The following is a 23,533-nucleotide window of genomic DNA, read 5'->3' on the forward strand; positions in this document are numbered from 1 at the left end:
ACTCGATCGATCAAAAGGATCTTTTGACTGACTGAAAGTCGTAAAACAGGATTTTTTGCAGAATTTTCTGGTAACTGATCTGAATGTTTGAAGAGGAATCAAGCTTTGTGAACGGTTTTATGAAATATTTTGACTCTCCATGCATGCTTTTTGATGAAATATAACCCTATGGTATAAATAGAAACTTATGTTCACTTGAATATAAACTAACTCCACAAAAATAGTAAGTTAGAGAAAAATACAAGAAATCTGTGGTCATTTTCCAAAAATGCTATCTGTAGGACCCAATATCTTGGTTGTCTCTTAGGGACAAATTTTCTTTAACAACAATAGTGTGGGGGACAAATATTGTCTAAGGAAAACGATATTGTGCCTCCAAATTATCTATTTTTTGTTTATCTTTTGTGTTAATCTTGTTCTTCTATTATTACTTTGTGTAATATTCCCAACAAATGCTAATAAAGATGAATGGAGGATTAAAATTCAAGTCACGAGATTGTGGGATACGTTTACAATCTTAAAAGCAAAAATTCCACCAATCTTAAGGGTTATAACTTACAATTACAATTGAATATGGCACACAAATTGATATATACAAATAATAGGGGGATAAAAATTGAGACGTATTAATTATAGTTTGACACATGGCATGATTTGTCCATATAATATCAAATAGTTGATGAAATTTTCCACATGTCAAGTTTTGGGTTCTTCAAGATAGACAAATGGCAGAACCTCAACAAAGGCTTCTCATTTAGTATATAATACTAGTCGCTAACCCGTGCGATGCACGGGATAGTTAAATAAAATTAAGTTACAAATGAAGGAAAATAAATAATCTAGTTCAAAATAAAGGTTCAACTAAAAAATTGGTCAAAAATACAATTAGTTTTTACTTTCTTTGAAATTGAACCTACAAACAGAATCGTACATATGTGAGGACAATGAAAATGATATCAAAAACATTAAATTCACAACTACATTAAATTTAAAGAACAAAGACACTTCTTTCACAGCATTATATTAAATGATTAAAGCCTTTAAAATGAGTGAGGAAGAACAAACTTTTGCTAGAGTAATTTGCTAAAATTGTAAAGTAACGCTTTCTTTCATATGCAAAAATATCATCCAAAGTATAAAGTTTCTAATGGAACCATAGAACGTGAAAATATGTGCTCACTAAGATACAAATAAAAAATATTCTAAATGCATTTCAACTCAGAGACTCACTTGAATTCCTCCCTTAATTTTATCCACGTCAAGCCCAAGTTAATGGTTGAATAATCATTCCCAACAAAACTCAGCCAATTTAAGAAGAAAAAAAAAATTCTTTTTAATATTAAACTAACCATTCAAGAAATTCTCAATTTTCAGATCAATCAAAATAAATCCCAGTATCTGTTACTATGAAAAGTTTTATCTTAGGTTCAGTGCTGCAAACAGCATCAGTGTCTCATAACAAATGCCCCATTATGTTAATAAAGAGTACCCAACCAAGTTAAAGTACCATTCAGATTTCCATGAAGCAAAATATTTCATGTACATACTCCAAATTAAAAGGATATATTTCACCTTCTATTTACAATATGGCTCAAAGCTCCTTTGTGCCTAAAAATTGAAAACATGGAATGAGGTTTTTGTAGGTACCTTTGTATTTTTGTTACCACATAAACAGGTAAGTTTGGTTATTAAATCAACAACACAGCGTCACGTTCCCTACTTATCTTCCTCCTTACCACTCTCCATGTATTATGACTTCTAGAACAACAACAAAAAAAAAAAAATCACATAGGAATTTTATCAAACAGCTTGTGTACGTGTAAGAGAAACAACACATAATGAAAGTGAGCATCAATGAGAATGATCTTTAACTTTAGCTATCTTCCATGTAAGCAATCTGTCAAGAACAGAATTGCATGATTTAAGCCAATCAATTCAAACCAACATTTACATATATTGTTAGAATATGTTAAAACAGAAGTTGTTTTACTTGATTATAGATGACTTAAACTTAAGTCTAAATCAAACAATTTTAAACCTTTTAAACCTTTTAATTGAACCACATAACTCATTTATATGTTACAGTCTATGGTATTGTATGTTTACTCGAATAAAACTTTGGCATCTACACAAAACGATGAATAACAGATCAAATCACTTCAGTTTAACTGTTACTGTTAAAATGTATGGAATTTCAAGCATTCATTACCTGAATAAGCAACAATGGGCAATTAAGCATTTCTCCAGAGCCAGGAACATCGAAGAGTAGCTCATCCATAAAAACCCAACACAACAAAGCAAAACAGAGAAAACAAAACAGAGATAAAAGAAACAAAAAACAAAACAGAGATAAAAAAAAAAAAAAAAACAAAAAAAACAAAAAACCTAACCCTGATCTGAATATGCTTAATTACAAATTTGCTAATTAATTAAACCTATCTTGGGACTGTGACAATGGTTTAGAGAAATCATCGCTTTCACTTTGGCTCCTCCTCCACTTCGAGAAAGGCAACCTCAGCCCCAGCCCCAGCCCCAGCCCCTTCTTCGCACCAACGGACTGTGGCAAAGAAAAAACAAAACAGAGATAAAAGAAACAAAAAAACCCAACCCTGATCTGAATATGCTTAATTACAAATTTGCTAATAAATTAAACTTACCTTGAGACTGTGACAATGGTTCAGAGAAATCATCACTTTCACTTTGGCTCCTCCTCGGCTTCGAGAGAGATAGCCTGAGCCCCAGCCCCAGCCCCTTCTTTGTACCAACGGACTGTGGCAAAGGTTCACAACAATCATCGCCCATTCTGCTCCTCCTTGGCTTATGTTGGATCAGATTTCGGTGTTACGTCTCGCTCCTGACCATTCTCGGAATATATTGAGCCAATCCAATCAATATATTTGAAAACGTTGTAGTAGGAATGCCATAGCCCATAGAGGTTAGAGATTTAGAGTGAGAGATGGAGTGCTTCTGCATTAGGTCTCTTTCTGCGTGATAGCGTTAGGATTTCATGCGTGAGGTTAAGGATTTGGGGGAAGGTTAGAGATTTAAAGAGAGACAGAGTTCTTTTGCGTTGGGAGGGGAGTCGGGAGAGATATAGAATAGTCGGGGCTAATTCTCTTTTAAAAAAAATCTAACTTAAATAAATAAAATAAAAAGAATTAAAAAAAAAATAATGGTGACGTGGAAAATTGTGGAAGCTTCAAAAGCTTCGGTTTTATATATATATATAGATTAGATTATATATTGTGTATTAATTACCAAAAAGCTTACCCCCTAAAAAAAAAAAAAAAAAAAAAAAAAAAAAAAAAAAAAAAACCAAAAAGCTTTAAAAAGTAGTATTAATACCACCATCATTTTGCATCCTCCACAATGACAAGCCCAATTGGCCGCTTGCCTTATCCTAGTTATATTCTATGATCATAGTTCTCTTCAAGTTAGCCCTCGTTTGGGAGGATATGCTTCACATACGTAGCAAGATGTTTTGAAGATTCATAAGGTCTACTGCATATGCATATTTCTTTTCTTTGTTTCTAGTTTTGTTTGTGTTTTGGTCAATTTTTGAGGTAACCTTCCTGTTTTCCACACTTTGTTATTATTTTATTTATTTTTAATAGTTTGATCATAAAAATTCTGGGATTGTGACCCTACAAGATACTTGGTATAAAGAATTAATGTCAACAATAATACTCTGCAACACAAACAAAAAGTGGCAATCATCATAGGAGCACCTGGAGTTGGTAAGTCAAAATTTTCTGTCTATCTATTAGCATTAGCATTGGGGAATGCTAATGCCATATCTAAGGTGTATTTGGCATTTCAAGGGCCAAAACATATCGCATCAGGGAATGCTAAACGTAGGTATTGCAAATTTTTTTGCAATACTGCTACAGTACAATTCCAAAAGTGAAATTGTATTGTAGCAATATTGTAAAAATAATAATAATATTTTAATGATAACTGATGCCAACTTTCTCTCTCCTCTCTCTCATTTTCTCTGTTCTCTTCTCTCTCTTCCTTCTCTCTTTCTCATCTGCTCTCTCCTCTCTTCACTATGGTGGTTGTGGTTTTTTGTTTTTTGTTTTTTGTTTTTGTTTTTTTTTTTTTTTTTGCTGTGACCGGTTCTTAAAGGAAGAGGTGGGTATGGCTGAAGTGGGTTGTGGGTCGTGGTTGGGTCTGGTGTTTGGGTCGTTGGTCGTGGTTGGGTCCAGTGTTTGGGTTGTGGCTGAAGTGGGTTGTTGGTCGTCGGAGATCGCCAGTGTTTGGATCCGACGAGGTCATGGCGAGATCGGCATGGGTCACCGCATGGTTGGCTGGTTCTTCTGGGTTTCCTATGGGTTTTTTATTTTTATTTTTATTTTTTATAATATGGGTTTTTGTTCCGGTGGGATTTTGGTGAGCAGTGGGCAGTGGTGGCTTGGGTTTTTCTAGATTTTTGTTCCGCTGGGTTTTTCTAGGTTGATCATCGGCGTTTTCTGGGTATTTTTGACAGCTGGGTTTTTCTGGGTTGATCATTGGCTCCAACTGGTTTGATGGATTGTGTGTGTGTGGCTCTGTTTAAGGTTTGATGGTTTGTGTTTGTGTGTGTGTGGTGATGGGTTTGGAAAATCCCAGGAAAACCAAAAGTTATGGTTAGAAAAAAAATAATAAAGAAAGATTAAAAATAATATTTTAATAAAAATAGAGTTTTGGGATGTTAGAGGTATTGTAAAATGGGATGGTATAATGATAAAGTGGCTTTTTGAAATGGTAAAATAGAGTAGAATTGGAATTCTCTGATGCTAATGCTGAAATCATAAACTCGGGCAAAATTTAGGGCCTGTTTGGGTAAGCATTTTTCGTCACTCAATTTCCGTCACTCAATTTCCATCACTCATCACTCATCACTTATAACTCATCACTCATCACTCAATTTTTCACATCCGTTTGCCTTCATCACTCAGTTTCCATCACTCACAATTTTTCACACTATTTGGAGGGCCCACACCTGTCACAGTGCAGCTTTTTCCTTTTTTTTTTTTTTTTTTTTTTTTTTTTTTTTTTTCACTAGCAGCTTTTTCTTTTTTTCTTTTTTTTCCTCCTAGGTTGGCTGTTCCGTCTGGTTTTTTTTTTTTTTTTTTTTTTTTTTTTTTTTTTTTTTTTTTCACTAAGTTTGGTGAGTCTAGATACTAAAGAAAAAAAAAAAAAAAAAACAGAACAGACGAACCAGTAAAAAAAAAAAAAATAAAAAAAAAAAAAAGAAGAAGAAGAAGGTACGAACAGCCAACGCCAACCCAGCAGATAAATAAAAAATAAAAAAATAAAAAAATAAATAAAAAAAAGAGGAAGAACAGCCAACGCCAACCCAGCAGAAAAAAAAAAAAAAAAAAAAAAAAAAAAAAAAAAAGAACAGCCAACGCCAACCCAGCAGGAAAAAAAAAAAAAAAAGTTAAAAGGTGGTCAAAAGTTGCGGCTGTGGGTCCCTCATGTGTGTTTATTTACGGAAATGCCATTGAGTTATGAGTTATGGAAACTGAAAACAGCCTTTTGTTGTTTTCAGTTTCCATAACTCATAACTCAAAAATCAGAGAATTGAGTGATGGAAACAGAGTTATGGAAACAGAGTTATCGTTTGGCCAAACAACCTTTTTGCTATGGGTCCTACCATTTTTGAGTTATGAGTTATGGAAACTGAGAATTGAGTTGTGGAAATTGCTTACCCAAACAGGCTCTTAAGTTTAAGGGGAACTAGCATTGTCCAACAAATTCACTAAAGAAGAGCAATGTGGGGTACCGCACCATTTGCTAAGAATATTTGATCCCTATGTAGAGTTTACAGTAGACCATTTTCATGACATGACCTTTCTGCATTTAAATAAATTCTGAGTTGGGGACACATTCCAATCATTGTTGGAGGGTCTAATACCTATGTTGAGGCCCTAATTGATGATGAAGACAAGAAGTTTAGATCAAAGTATGAATGTTGATTTCTTTGGCTGGATGTGCCCACAATAGTTCTTGACACATTTTTATCAAAACATGTCTATCAAATGATTGAAAGTTGTAGGTGAGTTGATAAAAAAAAAAATTTATCCCAGGATTATTAACATGGGATTGTTAGATCAATCGGGGTTCTTGAATTTGACCAATAGTTAGAAATGAACCTTCTTTATACAAAGAAGCTCATGTTGTTACTCCAAAAAGCATGAAGCGAAGTGAATGAAAATACATACAAATTAGAATGTCGCCAATTATAAAAATTCCATTAGCTTCTAGATGTGAAGGGATGGAAGATTCACCAACTTGATCTTGCAAAAGTGTTTTAAGTGAAATGGCAAAGAAGTTTATGAGGCTTGGAAAAAACTCATGGCTAGGCCAAGTGTGACAATTGCTGTTCATTTTCTTAGCAAATTCACCAGTTAGGTTTTGTGGGGAGGGTACCTGACCTAAATGTTTAATCCCATTTTTTCTTTTAGTAGGGTGGTTTTGATTTCAAATATTTTAACCCAATACCCTTGTGAATAATAAATGATCCACTATTCCACTTTGGGATCAAGAATCCGTTTTCTTTTTATAAGGGCTAAAATAATTTATTTTCTTGATATTTTATTTTTTATTTTCGGGGAAGAAAAGGCAATTGCAAGAGATATATTTCTGGTACTGGTAGTACTGAACAAGCTCTCACGGAATAATCTCTTTCTTATTTCTGCCAAAGCAAAGAAGAAGGCGGAATGGAGAAAGGAAAGGACATTTTTCTCAACTCATCTACCATACCATTTTCAATCATTTAATCTTCCTGCTTTGATAAAAATGTGTCAAGCAGAAATATGGGCACATCCGCCCAAAGGAAGCAACAATCCTACTTTGATTTAAACTTATTATCTTCGTCATCAATTAGGGCCCCAACATAGATATTAAACCTTCCAAAAATGACTAGAAGGTGGCCCTGCCACACAATTGACTCTATGGCACAAAGGTTATGTCACAAAAATGATCTATTTTAAACTCTACATAGGGATCAAATATCCCAAGGACCCCAACACATGATTTGGTACGCCACGTTGCTCTTCCTTAGTGGCTTTACTGGTGACAATGTCAAGTCCCTCTGAAACTTGCATTTTGTCTGAGTCTATGCATTCTACCTAATAACAATTAGTTAGAAAGACAGATAGTTTTGACATGCTCGTTCTGGTTTCTCCCGTGATGATGATCACATTTTCTTTGTATTGCTGTGACATCAATTTCTTTAGACCAAATATCTTGCTAGGTCAAATTCTCATGATCAAGCTATTGAAAAAAAAAATTAAATAAAACAATAACAAAGTGTGGAAAACAAGAAAAAAAGTTACTCTCGAAATAGACCAAAACACAAGCAAACTAGAAACAAAGAAAATGAACCTGCATATGCGGCATACCTTTATAAAGTATCTTTTAGTACATGTATGAATCTCAGATCTCTTATTTGACTATCCGAGATTTTACCAGTTGAGTTAACTGGAACCCACAATATAATAATCTATATATATTATAAAACCGAAACCTGACCAATATTTGACTTTTTTTTAGAGCTCTTACATTTTTACACATCAACATTTAAAAAAAAAAAAAAACATTTTTCTCCCCCAAAAACAAAACCCGATACTTCTAATTGAAAAACTCTTCTAATTCTTCTTCGTTTTATCATAATAAAATCCTAAACCCATTCAAGAATTCAACATTACCACCATCATCATCCTCATAATTCCCCCATCTCTCTTCGGCACACTCTCTCTTACATCACCAATGAGAACTAGGCATAAATCTTCAATCTTTGTGACACATGCTTTCATGACCCACTTCAAACCTCCTATGAGTCCCATCTATTATTTCTGAATATGAAGATTAAACACCCAAACACAATTACGAAGACATTGGCGTGAAGTAGGTCAGCTTCCTTCTTCTTTTGGGGGGCAATTTTCTATGTGGGTTTTGTTATGTGTAAGCCTTTGTTTGTTTATTGGGGAAGTTTAATTTAGTTTTTTTTTCCCCCTCGCAGATGTCTCACCTATCAACCTAAACTCAATTGAATTCAATTGAGATGTCTTCTACCATTTTTTTTTATGTAAGATGTCAGTAAATTATTGTTTGTTTTATTACTGTTTGAACCTAAAGGAATTTGTATTGCATTTTTTTTAATTTATCTGGGTTGGTTGGTGAAAATATTTTGGGACCGTTTGATTTTATAACTATGACATTGATATATGCTATCATGATCTATATGTCTGATTGATTTTCTACTTATAAGGTATCTAGCAGTGGGTTATAGAATGAGTTAATGGGGTTTCATGATTTCATCCATTAGTATATTAAGGAAGTTGTTCAGAGAATAATTATCAAAAAAAAGTTGTTCAGAGATTATTATACATATAAGTGCAAGAGCTCTTGACTCTGTCTTGCCATTCTTCTGATAGTGAATAGGCCATTTTGATTTTATTAGTTTGTTCTCTAGATGAAATGGATTTGATTTGGGGCATACAACACTTGGTTTTTGTGGGTCGGATGATTTTGGAGGGTTTAAGTCCAAATTTGTGTGTAAGCTTTTGGGATTTTGTGTAGATAAGCTGAATTTATTGGTTTTTTATTGTTCTATTCTCAAATTCCAACATAATCAAAAAAAGCAATATGTCACACTAGTATGAAACCATGAATATTGGCACAAGTTTGGGTTTGTAAGTTGGAACACCTGATTACAAACCATGCATGCATGTTACAATAGTCTTTAGTAGCCCCTAAAAAGAAGATAGGATATTCTTATTCTTGATTTAATTCGTGTAAACTACATGCCTAACCTACTATATTTGCTGCAGAATGCGATTTTGGGTGTAAGTCAATTTCTTAAAGACAGTGCCTATGGCAAAGAGAACATGATCTCATATGTGATAGACTAGATCAGTTCTAGCAACTTGAGAAGCAAGCAACCAAATTTGGCCATTTTACATATATTTAATCCCAATTAAAAGCATCATTTTAGAAGCTAAGAAGTCTTTTTATTGCATAATTCCAATTTTCCCTCTATATATTTGAAATATGTTATAATAGTTGTAATCACAAAAATATGGTCTTTGCTCTCAGTTTCTAGTCTGCACTAAGTAGAATAAGCACATTGTTGCCTCTATGCCGGGATTAAGATTTCCTTGATCTATTGACAAACTATCCTTAATTGCAGCATATTACTTAAGATGTTTTTAGGAAATTGTCCAACGGCCACCCATCAATGTGTGGTGGTCTCTCTTTTGTTTAGCTTTTGTCCTTGCAACCTATGAATAATATGCATTTTGGAAAAATCTTGATGGAATTTTGGAGGGTTAATTATGATGGATTATGGATTGTATGATTTATTATTTTTGTATGTAGTTTGAATACGTTGTTAGAAAAACTAACAATATGTTTCTTAAGTGTATAATTTTTTTTTTTTTTTTTTTTTTTTGTTTAAGTAAACTTTTGTTAACATTTGTAAGAATGGTTAGTACCACCACTACTATATAAATCCTCTTTGATCCAACATTTTTTTTTATTCTTCATGTTTATTTTAATTTTTTTTATATAATTTGATAATTCAAGAAGGGATTGTTTGAACCTAATAAATATAGCTATAATGTTATATAGATTTTGTAGATATTCTTTGTGTTTTGCACGGGTTAGCGACTAGTAATATACTAAAAGAAAACCCCCTCTTGAGGCTCTACCATTTGTCAATCTTGGTGCACCCAAAACTTGACATGTGGCAAATTTGTGCAACTATTTGGTCTTATATGAACAAATCATGGCGCGTGTCAAACTATAATTTGTATGTGCCAATTTGTGTTCCTCTATTATTTGTACGTGTCAATTTGTGTATAATGTTTGAATAATAAATGGAATAATAAGTTTTAACCCCTAAGTGGCTCATTAAGAGACCTTATATAGGATTTGTGTTCCTGTATAAACGGAATAATAAGTTTTAACCCAAGGTAAGGGTGGCTAGATCAGGTGTAACATGTTACACCTAGCTAGCCTCCCACTTTTGCCACCTCATCGAGCCTATTTAGTCTTTTTCCCGTTTTCTGATCTTCTCTTTGCGCAGCTGTTTGGAAGTCTTTCCAAGCTCCGTTTTCTTCAAACTTTATATGCCTAGAAAGCTCTAGCTGTCTAGTTTCCGATGGTCCTGTTCTTGCACAATTTGAAGCTACAATCGTCAAGTTATTGTGCTCGAGAGGAGGATGACGCAGTGCTAAAAAATTATGTGACATTTTTCCTTAAAAAATTTGCATATTCCACTCCGGGGCAAATATCATCGAGCCCTTTCTATGAAAAGTAGCCAAGACCTTTTTCTTCAAGACAGTTAAGCCAAATCGCTCCAGTTCCTATCCAATCGGTACAATTTATTGCGCGATGTCAGCTCAAAAACTGCCTATTTTTCCTTTAAAAAAAGTGAGATTTTTACTAGGGTTTTTGGTATTTTGGTTATATCTCTAATTTTGGCCCGTAAACTATCATTTCGAAGAGAAAAATATGCCCTATGAGATGGTCCAAATTTCAACATGATTCGATGATTGGATCAAAAATTCAACTTCTCGACCATACCCGGTTAGGGTTTTGGCCTTGGTTGCTGTAAAAAGGGTGTTTAAATGTTGTAACCCTTTGATCTACTATCCAATCATGTTGCATTTATTTTAACCCTTTTTAGCCTTTAAATTTATATTTTTTTCACATTTTCTTAATTTTTTTTAATTTATTTTGGCAATTGTTTTAATGTATGAATCAGGATCAGACAAAATATGGTATTGACAAGGTATATACACCTAGCTCTCTCACAACACATAAGACGTACCATGTATTGTGAGAGAACTTGGTATATACACTCGAAGCATAATATTCTTTTGGTAATAAAGTGTTTAATAATTTCATTACAAATATCAATTGACTATAAAATATCATTGCAACTAGGGGTGTAATCAGTTCGGTTCGGTCAGTTTTCTTAGTGTTTGGCCAACCAAATCAAAATTTTCGGTTTGTAAATTTCTCCACCGAAACCGACCAAATGATTGGAAATCAATCGGTTTCGGTTTATTTCGATTTTGGTCAGTTTTCGATTTTGATTTTGAACAATTGAAAAGAGAAACAAAAGCCTAACTTTACGTTGTTACTACTAGGCTATTAGCTTTAATCTCATGAAAATAGCATTGATTTAGTATTAAACAAAACCCAAAATACCAAAAAAAAAAAAAAAAAAAAAAGAAAAAAAAAAAGGAGAGGGTTATCAAGATTTTCAAAACCCTAACTTTAATCACATATAAAAAAAACTAAGCAATAGAGAGAGTCACAGAGAGAGACAGTGAAGTGTTGAACGAAGCAAATCAAGAAAGAAAAGGAAAGAAAGAGAGAAGAATCATACCGTGATCAAAAGAAGCCTCAAGCCGATGATCAAAAGAGAGTAAGAGTGAAAGAAAGGGGAAACCGGCATGTGAAGGCCAGCGGCAGAGGCAGAATTGGACTGTGGAGTGGAGTGTGGAGGCGGAGGCTATCTGAGAGTGAGTGAGAGTGAGAGTGAAAAGTGTGAGCCATGGGGTATGGAGGGTAGGGTTTCTAAATTTTTTTTTTTTTTTTTTTTTTTACTTAATCTAATGGGTTAATGGGGTTTAAATAGCAAGAGGATCAAACATGTGGGTTTTAAAAAAACAAAAAAAAAAAAAAAAAAAGGCCAGATGTTTGCAAGTTGGAGGCCCAATGTTTGCAACCCAAATGTGTTTTATATTATATATGTAATATAAAATATATTATTATATAATTCGATTTGGTTTCGACTAGTTCGGTGCATACAAACCTGCCACCAAAACCAAAACCAAAATTTTCGGTTTTTATGAAATGAAAACCAAAACCAAATCAAAATTTTGGCAACAGTTTAGCCGATTTTGGCTAGTTTTCAGTTTCTCGTTTTTGTGCACACCCTTAATTGCAACTTGCAAAAAACAAAGCAATAGAGTACAGAGAGAGACAGAGCTGTTGAAGTGTTGAACGAAGCGAATCAAGAAAGAAAAGGAAAGAAAGGGAGAAGAATCATACCGTGATCAAAAGAAGCCTCAAGCCGATGATCAAAAGAGGGTGAGAGTGAAAGAGGAAACTGGTGTGTGGAGGCCGATGGCAGAGGCAGAATTGGACTATGGAGTGGAGTGTGGAGGTGGAGGCTGTCTGAGAGTAAGAGTGAGAGTGAAAAGTGTGAGTCGTGGGGTATGTAGGGTAGGGTTTCTAAAATTTTTCTTTTGTTTTTACTTAATCTAATGGGTTAATGGGGTTTAAATAGCAAGAGGCTCAAACGTGTGGGTTTTTAAAAAAAAAAAAAAGGCCAGATGTTTGTAAGCTGGAGGCCCAATGTTTGCAAGCCCAAACGTGTTTTATATTATATATGTAATATATAATGTATTATTATATAATTCGGTTTGGTTTCAATTGATTCAATGCATACAAACTGCCACTGAAACCAAAACCAAAATTTTCGGTTTTTATGAAATGAAAACCGAAACCAAACCGAAATTTTGGCAACAGTTCGGCCAATTTCGGCTAGTTTTTGGTTTCTTGTTTTTGTGCACACCCCTAATTGCAACTTGCAAAAAATTTACTAAAAATAATTGCAAATCAATATGATATATATATATATATATATATATAACTCATATGACACAAAGTTTAAAATAATTATTAGAAGCTTCGAATTAATTAACACTAGTTGCTAACCCGTGTGATGCACAGAAAGACTATTGACTTTGAAAAAAAAATCCAACAATGAGTAAATAGACATTTTTCTAGATAGTATTTTTTTTTTTTTTAATGAAGAAATATTTAACTTCTATACTTTTCCATAGTTTAGAAGCGTTTTCTAACATTGAACGTTATTGAGTTGCAAGTGCATAGTTACCAAAACCTACAAAGTAATTTACAATTCTTAAATTAATAAAGCAAAACTCCCAATAGTTATATATACACACACTCAAAACTAATATAAATTACAAATATATAAACAAAGACCATGATATGAGGAAGACACACCGAATTTCAAATTTGAGTAGCAATATGACTTTCTCATAGAAATAACAATATAGATAATTCAAAACATGGAATAATATCAAAATTATAATACATAATTCCATTATCTTTTATGTTGAATAGAAACAAATAATTAATTGAAATTAATCCAAACAAATAATTAATCAACCAAAAATCATAGCTTTTAATAGGAAAACAAAAAATCACATGAACCTTGATGGGACTGACGAACTCACCTTTCTTGGACGACCTCATCGAGACCGACGAGGCTGTCTTCTGAGATGAACTAACCACATGTCCATATCACTGACGAAGGTAACTAAACCATTCAATACAGCCAATAATGTCCCGAGCGGTTACAAGACCAGCTGTACAGACCGTTGGATACCTCATTAAGGCACACATTACTAAGCATGAGACATTACCAAAAGAGATATTAAAACCACATTAACGACCACAACGGCTAGGGGCTGTGGGAGCATATATAAAGCCCTCACAACACCAACACAAGGGACACAGACACACCTCAAAGCATTTCTAGTTATTCTGATACTTTGTTATTTCCTCAAAGTTTTCTTATACTGACTTTGGCATCGAAGACGTTGTGGCAGACACCACACCGGTGTCCACCTTAAGGGAGCTATCTTACCAGTTTCACAGTGACACCGATGAAGATACAGCTCCATCTGGACGAACCTACAAGACTGACGATTTGGACTTCATCAATTTGGCGCCGTCTGTGGGAACGATATTTTCAGATTCATATTTGAAAACGTAGTTTCCATCAACTTCTACATTCAGATGGAACCCAATCCAGATTCCGCAGTCTTGGCCCAGCAAGTTCAAGCTCTTGCAGCCACCACTGAAGAACTCACCAAACAAAATCAGGAAATGAAGCTACAGCTTCAACAAGTTCAGCAGGCTCAACATGAGGAGAATCGATCCAAGGATAACATGGAAGGAGAAGGGGATAGCCATAGGAGGAGCATTCATCAAAGACCAATTACTCCAGACGAACAGAATTCAGACCTCCTTCGAGAGATGAGGAAGGAGATGGACGAACTGAGAAACGCCATCAAGGAGAAGACAAACCGAAGCGTAGATAGAATGGTAAGGGCCACGGATTCACCCTTCACCGCGGCGGTACATCAATGCCCCGTGGCGTCAAAGTTTTGTTTGCCTCAGCTTGGGTCGTTCAACGGACTCAGAGACCCTCAAGATCACCTTAATACCTTCAAGACAATGCTAGGTCTTCAACAGCCACCTGACGAGATATTGTGTCGTTCCTTTCCTACCACTCTCAAAGAAGCTGCAAGGGAATGGTTCACAAAGTTGCCGACATCGTCCGTGGACAACTTTGAGCAATTGAGCAATGCCTTCTTGCGTCATTTCATAGGGGGGCAGCATCCAAAGAGGCCGGCAAACGACTTACTCACCATTAGACAGGGAGAGAAGGAAACCCTAAGGTCATACGTGAAACGCTTTACTCGGGAGACTCTAGAGGTGGATGAAGCTGATGACAAGGTGCAACTGACGACCTTCAAAGCAGGACTGAGATCCAGAGATCTTGTGGCTTCACTTGCGAAGAATCCACCAAAGACAATGGCAGAGATGCTCTTGAAGGCACAAAAGTACATGAACGCTGAATATGCTTTAGCCGCGATAAAGGATGTGGAAAAGACCCTGCCCAAGGGAAACTCGGCCCAACCTGGGAAGGACCCTACCGGGTCGCCCATTACTCCAAACAAAGCAGTTATCACCTAGAGATCATAGACGACAAAAACTTCCGCAACCAGGGAACATTGGGCACTTGAAGAAGTACCATCAATAGATGTAACAGACAGTTGTATTCATTTTTGAAAGCAATAAAAAAAAACTATTCAACCAATGACTTAGCGCGAGCAAACCGAGCAGCTTAAAAAACAAAAATTGGCTAAGTAACAAGATTCCGCCTGGACGGATGTAAGTTACTGACAAAGCCAAAACTGGCTAAGTAACAAGATTCCGCCTAGACGGATGTAAGTTACTGACGAAGCCAAAAATGACAAGATCCCTTCAATGGGTGTAAGTCACAAAAAAAACTGGCTAAGTAACAAGATTCCGCCTAGATGGATGTAAGTTACTGATGAAGCCAAAACTGGCTAAGTAACAAGATTCCGCTTGGACGGATGTAAGTTACTGACGAAGCCAAAACTGGCTAAGTAACAAGATTCCGCCTAGACCGATGTAAGTTACTGACGAAGCTAAAAATGACAAGATCCCTTCAATGGGTGTAAGTCACAAAAAAACTAGCTAAGTAACAAGATTCCGCCTAGACGGATGTAAGTTACTGACGAATCCAAAAATGACAAGATCCCTTCAATGGGTGTAAGTCACAAAAAACTGGATAAGTAACAAGATTCCGCCTAGACGGATGTAAGTTACTGATGAAGCCAAAAATGACAAGATCCCTTCAATGGGTGTAAGTCACAAAAAAACTAGCTAAGTAACAAGATTCCGCCTGGACGGATGTAAGTTACTGACGTCCTTAAGATTTATTTATCTACGTCCTCAAGATCAAGGTTCCCCAGATTCGCCCCAATTGGGTGCTTGACGAGGTATCGTATCTTCAGTCTGCTGAAAAGTCTTAACGGCCTTAACAACGATGACCTTGATCTTCTCCTTTAGTGTGTTGGCCTCGTCCATGACGATAATCAAGTCTTTTTTCAACTTTGAGTTCTCTGCCTCTAAGATTCATGTCTGATCAGGAAACCTTTCATCTTCTGGTGGTCGTCATAACACGTCACGACGACCACAGAACCTGGGGGGCATCTGATAGGACTGACGAACTCACCATCTGATGGGACTGACAAACTCACCTTTCTTGGACGACCTCATCGAGACCGACGAGGCTGTCCTCTGAGACGAACTAACCACATGTCCATATCACTGACGAAGGTAACTAAACCATTCAATACAGCCAATAATGTCCCAAGCGGTTACAAGACCAGCTGTACATACTGTTAGATGCCTCATTAAGGCACACATTACTAAGCATGAGACGTTACCAAAAGAGACATTAAAACCACATTAACGACCACAACGGCTAGGGGCTGTGGGAGCATATATAAAGCCCTCACAACACCAACACAAGGGACACAAACACACCTCAAAGCATTTCTAGTTATTCTGATACTTTGTTATTTCCTCAAAGTTTTCTTATTCTGACTTTGGAATCGGAGACATTGTGGCAGGCACCACACCGGTGTCCACCTTAAGGGAGCTATCTTACCAGTTTCACAGTGACACCGACGAAGATACGGCTCCATCTGGACAAACCTACAAGACTGACGATTTGCACTTCATTAAACCTAAATAAAAAGCATTTAAGGTGAAGATTTAAGATCAAAATTCAAAATTTAGAGAATCCCAAAATTCTACTTCAAAACTAAACCAAATTCAACAAATTTATATATAACATACCAAATAAAAATTTATCGTTCCTTAGGCTGGAAGACATAGCTTGCAACTTTGATTTTTCTCCCAAAAATAGAGATGTTTTATCTACCATGTACAATAGAAAAAATAATAATTAGTAGAAATTTCAACCCAAAAACCAAACCCATGAAAACAATGTCAATATAAATATGGAGATTAACCCAAATATTCATAAGAAAATCAATTCTAAACATAACAAAAGAATAAGATAGAAAGAAAATCTTAGATATAAACAAATATCCACATATGTTGAATTGAAATTTTATTTATAATAACAATATAAAAAAATTCAACATAAAATTCATTAATCAAAGAAGAAAGTTGAATTAGATTGCTTGCATTTTTTTTTTTTTTTTTTACGTTAGTCTCTATTTTTTGCTTTGGTTATATATATATAAATTATCAACGTTGGAGTTTGAGTTTAAGTTGGACTTATTAGAGAAATAAAGTTTCACTCCTTATTAAGTTTGAATTAAACAAAAATAATTTTGTTTAAAAAATAATAATAATGATAAATTTGAGTTTAAGTTAGACTTGTTGGAGAAATAAAGTTTCACTACTTATTAAATTTGAATTAAACAAAAATAATTTTATTTAAATATTGTACTAATGTAAAAAATTATAAAAATTTTAGAAATTTCGATTATAAATATATATAATGGACAAAGTTTAGCTACAAAATTGGTTGTAGCCTTAGGCTACAAACTCACTTAATATCTTTTTATTGGAGTTGAATTTTGACAAATCCACCATTAGATCACATCTTCTTCTTATATTTTCCATGTTTGCAAAATTTCAAGAAAATTAAAGATCAATAGCTATTTCATTAATAAGTTTTTAAATTGCAAGTTTTTGTAATTTAAAATTATGCATAAAATGTAAGATTATAGATTATATAGTAAATAATATCCGATTGACACAAAAATTGACAAGTGTATTAAGAGCGTAAAGAACATGTAATTCAACGGTTAGATTTTCAAAATATGCAATAATATTTATTTTATTGAGTGAGTTTGTAGCCTAAGGCTACAACCAATTTTGTAGCTAAACTTTGTCCATATATATATATTAGCAGCTGGGTACCCTATGGGGTATCATCACAACATAAATCTTGTGAATGCGTGGAAGCTTCCTAGTTCATAACACCTACTTTAGGTACCACGAACCGAGCCCCACGTGTCCAAATCAATCATGCGATTGCTATGCAATGTTCAATTTATCAAAACCAAACTTAACATGATTAATGATTTCACACTCTTGAGACAAGTAATTCATAAAGATGCATACACGTGTATTTAGAATCAAATCAATTGAAAACATTAGGGTCTATTTGGTAATGTTGTTCCAGTAATATTATTTATATTTTTTGAAAATAATAAAAAATATATAAAAATAATTATAATATTATTTAAAAATTAAAAATATGTGTTTAAAACACATCTACGAAACGACCCTAATATTTAGTCTGTTTGAAGCTTCCTATTTCAATGTAAATACCCAGTATGTTCTCAACAGCGACAACTGACAATTGGCTCAAACACCAATACTTGCAACGGTTCCCATAACTTATCCAAACCCCAAATTTGACCAAGACAAACAGGGCACAAATTAATTTCTTGCATAGACGGACAGGATTCAAAATCAATTTCCCTGTTCCACAACAAAACTCAAAACTTTTTACCAATTAACCCTGACACTCTACCTTACCTCACATACACATATTCCAACTACAAATTGAACGCAATGTTTTAGGCCGAAAAAAAATCCACAAACTTCATGGGTTTGGGCTTCTAGAATCTAAAACCTCTATAAACATGCACGTGTATGCATCTTTTCTTTTTCTTTTTTAAAAATACACGTGTATGCATCTTCATGAATAACGTGTCTCAAAAGTGTGGAGTCTTTTTATTTCTTTGGCTGAATAAAAGTGTGAAATCATTAATCATGTTAAGTTTGGTTTTGATAAATTGAACATTGCATAGCAATCAGATGATTGATGTGGACACGTGTGGCTCGGTTCGTGGTATCTAAAGTAGGAAGCTTCCACGATTCACGAGTTTTATGTTGTGATACCCCGTGGGCACTGGCGGCTCTACTTGCGTGTGAGGGTGGTCCTAAGACCACTCACACTGGTCAAAAAAAAATTATACATGTAAAGAAAATTTATATAAATAATTATTTTAAATTAATATGTTCGGGAACAACCCTAACTTGAAAATATTGTATATATATATTTTTTTAAAAATTATTTACTAAATTAACCTATTTTTACCATTCTAATAAAAATATTGAACACTTTTACTTGAGACTCATAAGAATTTGTGTTCAATAAATATAAGAGTAATGTTACATCCACAATATTTTCTTAATAAATTTTATATGGTAAGCTATTACTAATTCTAATCTGGGTTTAATATTGACATGTTTTACCCACCAATAATAGGCTAACAACTTGTTGCACAAGATTTGTTATGAAATGATTGTGGTCACTTTGTTATTCTCATATCAACATTTTCAATTTGTACTTTATCTTTTTTTAGTCTATCTTTTTTTCTTATTCTCTTTGTTAATATAAAAAATTGTAATATTTCATGTATTTGCATGTTTTTTTGTGATGTTAATATATTCAAATTATTTTTTTATTAAATTTTGTATAATTTAAGTTTCTTAGTAACCACCCTAAAAATAATTTCTAAAGCCGCCACTGTCCATGGGGTGCCCAGTTGCTAATGTTAATTAATTCTAACCTTCCAATAATTATTTTAAAACTTTGTGTCATATGAGTTATAATTAATATATATATATATATATATATATATACCCACCCACATGAGCGACAAAATTTAAGAGAGCAAAAAAGAGGAGAAAAAAAAACCTTTATTGTCTAAACCTAGTCTAAACTAATTTATTAATCCTAAACTGAAATTAATTTATGAATAAATTAAACATATTTCTACCATTATTTATCCAATGCTAATTTAAATTAAGTAGGCACTTAACATTAAATAATGTAATTTTTTCTACATATTCTGGAAAATTAATGTAAATTAATTCTTTGATTGTCCTATATAAGAAATTAAAATTGAACTCAGCTTATTTCCTTCCTCGAAATCTACTAGAAAGTGTTGATAACATTGATTTTGCCCTATTGACATCTTTATTTAAGTGATCTTGAGAAATATTAAACTCAATTCTCTTCTTCCTCTGAGAGAACATAATTTACCTTGAATTTTCCATTTGAAATATTTATTTTGATCATTTGAAAAAAAAAAAAAAAAAGGATTTATCTTTACATCTATAATTCCAATTTTTGACCCCTTCGCATCTATAATTCTATCATTCAAAGGATTTTATATTATTATTTATCATAGTAATTAGTAATAACAGTATCCAACTTATTAGTACGAGAAGCTTCTAAGTGCACCCAAGTGAACTTGACCATTTCCATATGTGATTTTAATCAAAATATCAAATACAATGAATGTTGGGTTAAAAAAAGGGGGATGTTAGGACCGCGAGTAAGTAGAGATATATGTGCCATATAACAATGGATGATCAAACAAGCATGCATGACAGAGTAGTACAAGTTGAAACCTTATAATAATGTGATTCATGCGAATATCATTAAGTCAATTTAAAGATACTAATCCCATTACACGAACCTCGAAATTGTCAAAAAAAAAATTTTTTTGATTGAATCTGATGGACATCAAACATATTCCATTTCTTTGACCAAATCAATGATTCCATATATATATATAAAAGACCCACAAGAGAGTTAAGCTTGAAAACCCTTTTTTTTTTGTGTGTTTATATTAATGGCATAATAATTACGCAACTACTATTGCAACTTGGTATCGTTACAAGAAAGAAAAGTCACTGTTACTTGAGGAAAAAAATAAAGTGCTTCATTTAGTGCTAAAACTTCTTAGCCAAAAATATCAATTGCAAGTAGCAACTTGCAATCAATAGTCTGTTCGAAGCTTCCTATTTCAATGGAAATAGAATCTACAAGTCATTGCCAATACTTTCTCGACTGTGACAAATTCAATGCAAATGGAAATTAGAGGTATTGTGCATAACAGATGTCTTCAGCCATTCAAAATAGTAAGTTAGGCAACATTTGAAACAATAAAGGAAAGTAGCATCTCGAGTTTTAGAAACTCGAGATCCATATTAGAACTCGAGTCTAAGAGACTCGCCTTGCGAGTGTGAAAATGCCACATAGATCTTAAGTCTTTAAAACTCGAGTTTCATGCAAAAAAAATTTAACTTATAGTGGCGTTTTTAAGTCTTACAGTGACATTTTAAAGCCCTATAGCGACGTTTTCCTGCAAAAAAAAAATTTATAAGTACAGGTTTAAGGAGTCTTATAGTGACGTTTTTAAACCCTATAGTGACGTTTTATAGATCTATAGCGGCGTTTTTATTCAATTTATGGAAATCGAGTCTTTAAAACTCGATTTTCAGCTTTATTGTTTTTACAAATCAACACTTAAAAACTCGAGTTTTATCTTGAAACTCGAGTTTTAGACACTCGAGATGTTAGTTTTCAACATTGTTTGGAAACGTAACACTTAACTAAATTTTTTAATATTTATTGTTATTTAGAAAAAAAATTCTGGAAATTGCATACAAGTCATTGCCAATACTTTCTCAACAGTGACAACTGGCTCAAAAATCAATACTTGCATCGGTTCCCAAATACTTATCCAAACCCCGAATTTGACCAAACGCGTAGAGAGAAGTCCCCTAAAAAGTTGACTACTGACCTCAGACACCCAAAAGCCCTCCAAAATAGCCTTGCAAATAGCACTAAACAAAACAAATGCAACAAAAGCCAACCCAAAACTCCAAAAAATTCTCTCCTAGTCCTCGTTTCCTTTGCCTTCTAGTTCTTTGGCATCAACCTAAAGAGAAATCCGGTTTCTCAAAAAAAAATAAAAATAAAGAGAAATCCAGATGCCCAATACACCTATTTCTCTTTTCTCTTAAACACCTTTCCCACACATCAATTTTTCCTTCCTTTTTTTTCTTTTTCTTTATATTGAAGATTCCTATTTCACACTCCTAATAAAACAAGACTCTCTCTCTCTCTCTCTCTCTCTCTCTCTCTCTTACTCTCTCTGCGTATATATATTGTAGGATTGGCTTTTACGTCTCATTGTAAAATAATCATAGAAACTCCCTGTCGAGTCATCATAGAACTTCTTCCCCTGTTTCCTCTCTCAACTTTCTTTCTTGGTGTTGTTTGAGTTTGTGTCCCACCATGTCTTCCATATCACATGGTTTAGTCTTGGCCACAGCCATGGTTATCTCTACCACCGTACTCTATCTTTCTTGTAGGCAAAGGTCTTTCCCACCATCCCATCTTTCCCGGAATCAAAATTCCCAGCAGCCTCAAAAGCTAATTCTACGTTCTTGTCTACATTCAGGTACATATTCATATGGGGTTGCTTTTTTCTTTTTTCTTTTTTCTTTTTTCTTTTTTCTTTTTTCTTTGATATATACTATTTTTAGTATTGCTACCAAAAGTTTGTGTCTGTTTTTTTTCTCACAGTTGTTGTGATTGTAGGGGAAAAGAAAAGGGAGAGAAAGAAGAAGAAGGTGCAATTTGCTGAGAATGTGAAGGAACCAAGTGGGAATGGTGAGGAGTACAGGAAAGGGCAGATGCAGATGAAGTTGAGCAAATTTATTGAAGAGAATTGCAGAAACAAAATCCCCACAATTGGTGGAATGCAAGAGAATCGGACTGCTTTGTATAATGGAATTCTCAAGGATCGTGTCCGTGTGCAAAGGATGCAGTGCTCATGTTGACGACTTGTGTACAATTCTTGGCTTTATTTTTGGCTGCCGAGCAACAAAAATCTTTTGAGTTTTTGTGGTTGTAAATGATTTTGTGTGTTTTTTAGAGGAATAGTTGTAAATTGTAAATGTTTGGTCTTCTAACAACTCATGGTTTTTTTTTTTTTTTTTTTGGTTTAATTAGACATATTGGGCAAAGATTAGTTTCTAATCTCTTTATTATTATTACTTTACTTTTTTTGGGGAAGAATCTCAACTAGTTCCTAAGACACTCATGTTTAACACCATTAAAAAAAATTCATGGTTACATGTACTATCAATTCAATTTCAGCACCTAAAATTCATCTTTAATAAAAGATTGACAGACAACATGATCCATGGTTAGCATTCATATTCCCTTGAAGCTGTAAATGTGTTGTAATTTTATTTTGCCTCATTCAATTCCATTACAAGCCAAAATTTTATTTTCGTCATTGGCCATCACTAATTATTGGAGAACACAATAAAATTAACAAATTCCATTCTTAATTTCACGTCTCTTGTTTAGTCCATGAAAAATAAGAAAGTGAAAGTAAACTCCTTATAACATTTGACATTTATTACCTTCTCAAAAAAAAAAATGGCATTTACCATGATCGTGTTTAGATAAGAGATTTTATAGGCTACTCTTTTTTAAAAAATAAAATAAAATTGATGTACCAAGTTTCTAGAGGAAGTTTTACCCTTATGACTTATTTTATGTGGAGTCCATTTGTTTAAACTTATAAATTGGCTTATTTTTTAATTAAAGGTCTAGAGTCACAGAATTTTACAACGAATATTCACACACTCATTTTCTTTTTGAGTTATTTTAGGATCATAACCAATTTTACACCAATTTTTATAACTATTTTATAAGGTAAACTATGACTAATTTCTTGTTACTTCCACATGCATTCAACAACTTTTTTTTATCACTTATAATTAGTCACATCATATAATTGTGAAAATAAACAAGGAATTAATTATGGTCATAAAATCTTTTTGTATTGTAGCAGGCCAATAGAGGTGTCATTGAGTGGAAAGACTTTCATATGCTCTGGGTGTATGAGATTGAGACATGTGTCTCACTGACACATGAGCCCCACATAAAATCTTTTTGTATTGTAGCATGCCCAATGGAGGTGTCATTGAGTGAAAAGACTTTCATATGCTCTTGGTGTATGAGACATGTGTC

The 23,533-nt window shown here is 33.9% G+C and overlaps 1 protein-coding gene and 1 long non-coding RNA gene across 3 annotated transcripts; one reads left to right on the forward strand and one right to left on the reverse strand.

Annotated features, from left to right (window-relative positions):
* Window positions 1-2,216: 2,216 nt before the first annotated feature.
* On the reverse strand, window positions 2,217-3,090 carry LOC126729052 (uncharacterized). The gene is made up of 2 exons (XR_007656474.1): window positions 2,658-3,090; window positions 2,217-2,557 (listed from the first exon to the last, which is right to left on the reverse strand). It is a non-coding gene; the product is annotated as an uncharacterized LOC126729052 (long non-coding RNA).
* Window positions 3,091-21,364: 18,274 nt separating this feature from the next.
* LOC126725686 (uncharacterized) lies at window positions 21,365-22,528 on the forward strand. Of its 2 annotated transcripts, none has more exons than XM_050430522.1 (2): window positions 21,365-21,947; window positions 22,088-22,528. In XM_050430522.1, the coding sequence occupies exons 1-2, from the start codon at window positions 21,782-21,784 to the stop codon at window positions 22,327-22,329; spliced, it is 408 nt and encodes a 135-aa protein (XP_050286479.1). In that variant the 5' UTR covers window positions 21,365-21,781; the 3' UTR covers window positions 22,330-22,528. The 2 variants fall into 2 exon arrangements, with proteins under 2 accessions (XP_050286479.1, XP_050286478.1); XM_050430521.1 differs by having other exon boundaries at window positions 21,596-21,947; window positions 22,073-22,528.
* Window positions 22,529-23,533: the final 1,005 nt, after the last annotated feature.

Source organism: Quercus robur, chromosome 5 (genome assembly GCF_932294415.1).
Source record: "Quercus robur chromosome 5, dhQueRobu3.1, whole genome shotgun sequence".
Lineage (NCBI taxonomy): Eukaryota > Viridiplantae > Streptophyta > Magnoliopsida > Fagales > Fagaceae > Quercus > Quercus robur.